General features: G+C 44.2%; 2 protein-coding genes across 2 annotated transcripts in view; one reads left to right on the top strand and one right to left on the bottom strand.

Annotated features, from left to right (window-relative positions):
- The window catches only part of LOC123507463, a 109,273-nt gene that overhangs the window by 38,142 nt on the left and 68,631 nt on the right, over positions 1-2,500 (top strand). The window lies entirely within an intron of this gene.
- LOC123507464 (gonadotropin-releasing hormone receptor-like) overlaps positions 1-2,500 on the bottom strand; it is a 10,892-nt gene that overhangs the window by 4,564 nt on the left and 3,828 nt on the right. The window contains exons 3-4 of the mRNA XM_045260363.1: positions 2,237-2,358; positions 1,441-1,546 (exon numbers count right to left, since the gene is read on the bottom strand). Of these exons, the coding sequence (XP_045116298.1) occupies positions 1,441-1,546; positions 2,237-2,358 (228 nt within the window). The remainder of the gene's footprint in view (positions 1-1,440; positions 1,547-2,236; positions 2,359-2,500) is intronic.

The raw sequence follows: 2,500 nt of genomic DNA, 5'->3' as shown, positions 1-2,500 counted from the left end.
TATGTATAGAAAGAAGAAAAATATTTGAGGCAGCATTATACAACCTAGAGAGAGAGAGAGAGAGAGAGAGAGAGAGAGAGAGAGAGAGAGAGAGAGAGAGAGAGAGAGCATCGTTTTACCTTTCTTTTTCTATATAATGCTTTCTAGATATCTTTTCCTCCCTCTTACGTCATATATAACAATTCTTTACCTGGAGGAAGAAGGAGGAGGAGGAGGAGGAGGAGGAGGAGGAGGAGGAGGAGGAGGAGGAAGAGATAAGCAAACAACATTAAATCTTCAATACCTTACATGGCTGTTTGGTGAGTTTATTTAGGAGGAGGAGGAAGAGGAGGAGGAGGAGGAGGAGGAGGAGGAGGAGGAGGAGGATGAGGAGGAGGAGGAAGAGGAAGATAGGAGTAGAGAAGAGGGAAGGAAGAACGTTAGTAATAAAGAGGAAAGCAGAGGATATTTAGAGGATAGTGACGATTAAAGAGGAGGAGGAGGAGGAGGAGGAGGAGGAGGAGGAGGAGGAGGAGGATGTTGCAGTGATGTTAATTAAAGAAGGGGAGGAATACATAGAACGAGGAAGATATGGAGGCAATTAAGGAAGAGGAGGAGAAGGAAGAGGAGGAGGAGGAAGAAGAAGAAGAAGAAGAAGAAGAAGAAGAAGAAGAAGAAGAAGAAGAAGAAGAAGAAGAAGAGGGAGGCAGAACATAGAGCATTAAGAAAAGGAGAAAGAGAGAGAAGCAGAAAAGAAAATAGGACCAGATGAAGAGGAAGAGGAGAGGAAACAAGAGGAAGAAGAGACGAAAGGAAGAGAAGCAAAATAGCAGAATGAAGGAAAGGAGAAAGGAAAGAAGAAATGGAGAGAAGGATATTAAAAAAGAAAGAAGGAAGAAGAAGAAGGAAGAAGAAGAAGTGGAAGTATTTAGTGAATGACTGAAAGGAAGACAGTTTGTTAGGTTAGGTGGACGCAACTCTCCCTCTGAAATGACTGTGGCCACATTTTCACTATATTCAAGCGCTGGAGATGAATTGGGAAAGTTTCTAAGGCATTTTTCTACAGTTCTAGTGACAGATTAACAAGATTTCTTAAGAACCCGGCTGGTGAGGTGACACGGATTTTCAAGACTGTTTTTAAGGTTCTAGTGACAGATTAACAAGATTTCTATGCTATTATCAGGAGAAGCACTCTTGAAAACCTCGCTGATGAAGATGCAAGGTTTTAAGGTTCTTTTTTACGGTTCTAGTGACAGATTAACAAGATTTCTACGCTGATACAAGAAGAAACACTCTAAAGAACCCAGCTGGTGAGGTGACACGGATTTTCAAGACATTTTTTACGAATTTAGTGACAGATTAACAAGATTTCTACATTATTAACATGAGAAAGGCTCTTGAGAATTCCACTAGTTATCTCTGTGGCCTTGGAGAGCTAAGCATTTGTACACGAAACCTTACCTGGGGAAGGGAGCAGACCCCAGAGGCAGTCCAGGCCACCCAGAGCATCAGCCTGACCCGCCTCTTGGCCTCCGTCACTGTCAGGGGCCGAAGAACTGCGTGGTACCTGAAGGAGAGCCAACACAAAGGAATACAGAGGAGGTGCTCGCTCGAATGTTTGTAGAAGTAAAGTGAAGGACAAAGGAGGAGGAAGAGAAGAAGGATTTTGTGTGAAGAAAGGAACAGAAGGATGGAAAGGAGGAGGAGGAGCAGGAGGAGGAGGAGGAGAGATAAATAGCATGCGAAGAAACAATGAAAGAGAGAGAGAGAGAGAGAGAGAGAGAGAGAGAGAGAGAGAGAGAGAGAGAGAGAGAGAGAGAGAGAGAGAGAGAGAGAGAGAGAGAGAAAAGGTGGAACAATTTGCGAGTGAGTGTAAAACAAATAAAGAAAAGAGAAAGAGGAGGAGTGGAAGAATAAAATAAGAGGAGGAGGAAAAAGAGGAGGAGGAGGAGGAGGAGGAGGAGGAGGAGGAGGAGGAGGAGGAGGAGGAGGAGGAAAATAACAGGAGCAAGGGAAGAGTGAGATATTTCAGCCCACAGAGAGAGAGAGAGAGAGAGAGAGAGAGAGAGAGAGAGAGAGAGAGAGAGAGAGAGAGAGAGAGAGAGCATAAATCCTATAAACCTTACTTAATCCTTAATGAAAAAATATATAAACTGGAATCTATGAAGGAAACACACACACACACACACACACACACACACACACACACACACACACACACACACACACACACACACACACACACACATTCTCTCACCTATCCACGCTGATGACGATAAGGAGAAACCCGCTTAGAAACACGCCGAAGGTTCTGAAGAAGGCGAGGACACGGCAGGCAATGTCCCCAGCCTCCCAAGACACTGTCCAGGCCCATCCAATCTGCAGGAGGAGGAGGAGGAGGAGGAGGAGGAGGAGGAGGAGGAGGAGGAGGAGGAAGGGAAAGTTTTTATATAATGTTAGCTTAAGTTGGTTTCTTGTTGGGTAAATAGACAAATATAACTGGATAGATAGATAGATAGAT

This window comes from Portunus trituberculatus, chromosome 22 (assembly GCF_017591435.1).
Source record: "Portunus trituberculatus isolate SZX2019 chromosome 22, ASM1759143v1, whole genome shotgun sequence".
Classification (NCBI taxonomy): Eukaryota; Metazoa; Arthropoda; class Malacostraca; order Decapoda; family Portunidae; genus Portunus; species Portunus trituberculatus.
Note: the sequence above shows the minus strand (reverse complement) of the source record. Positions and strands in the feature narration are given on the sequence as shown.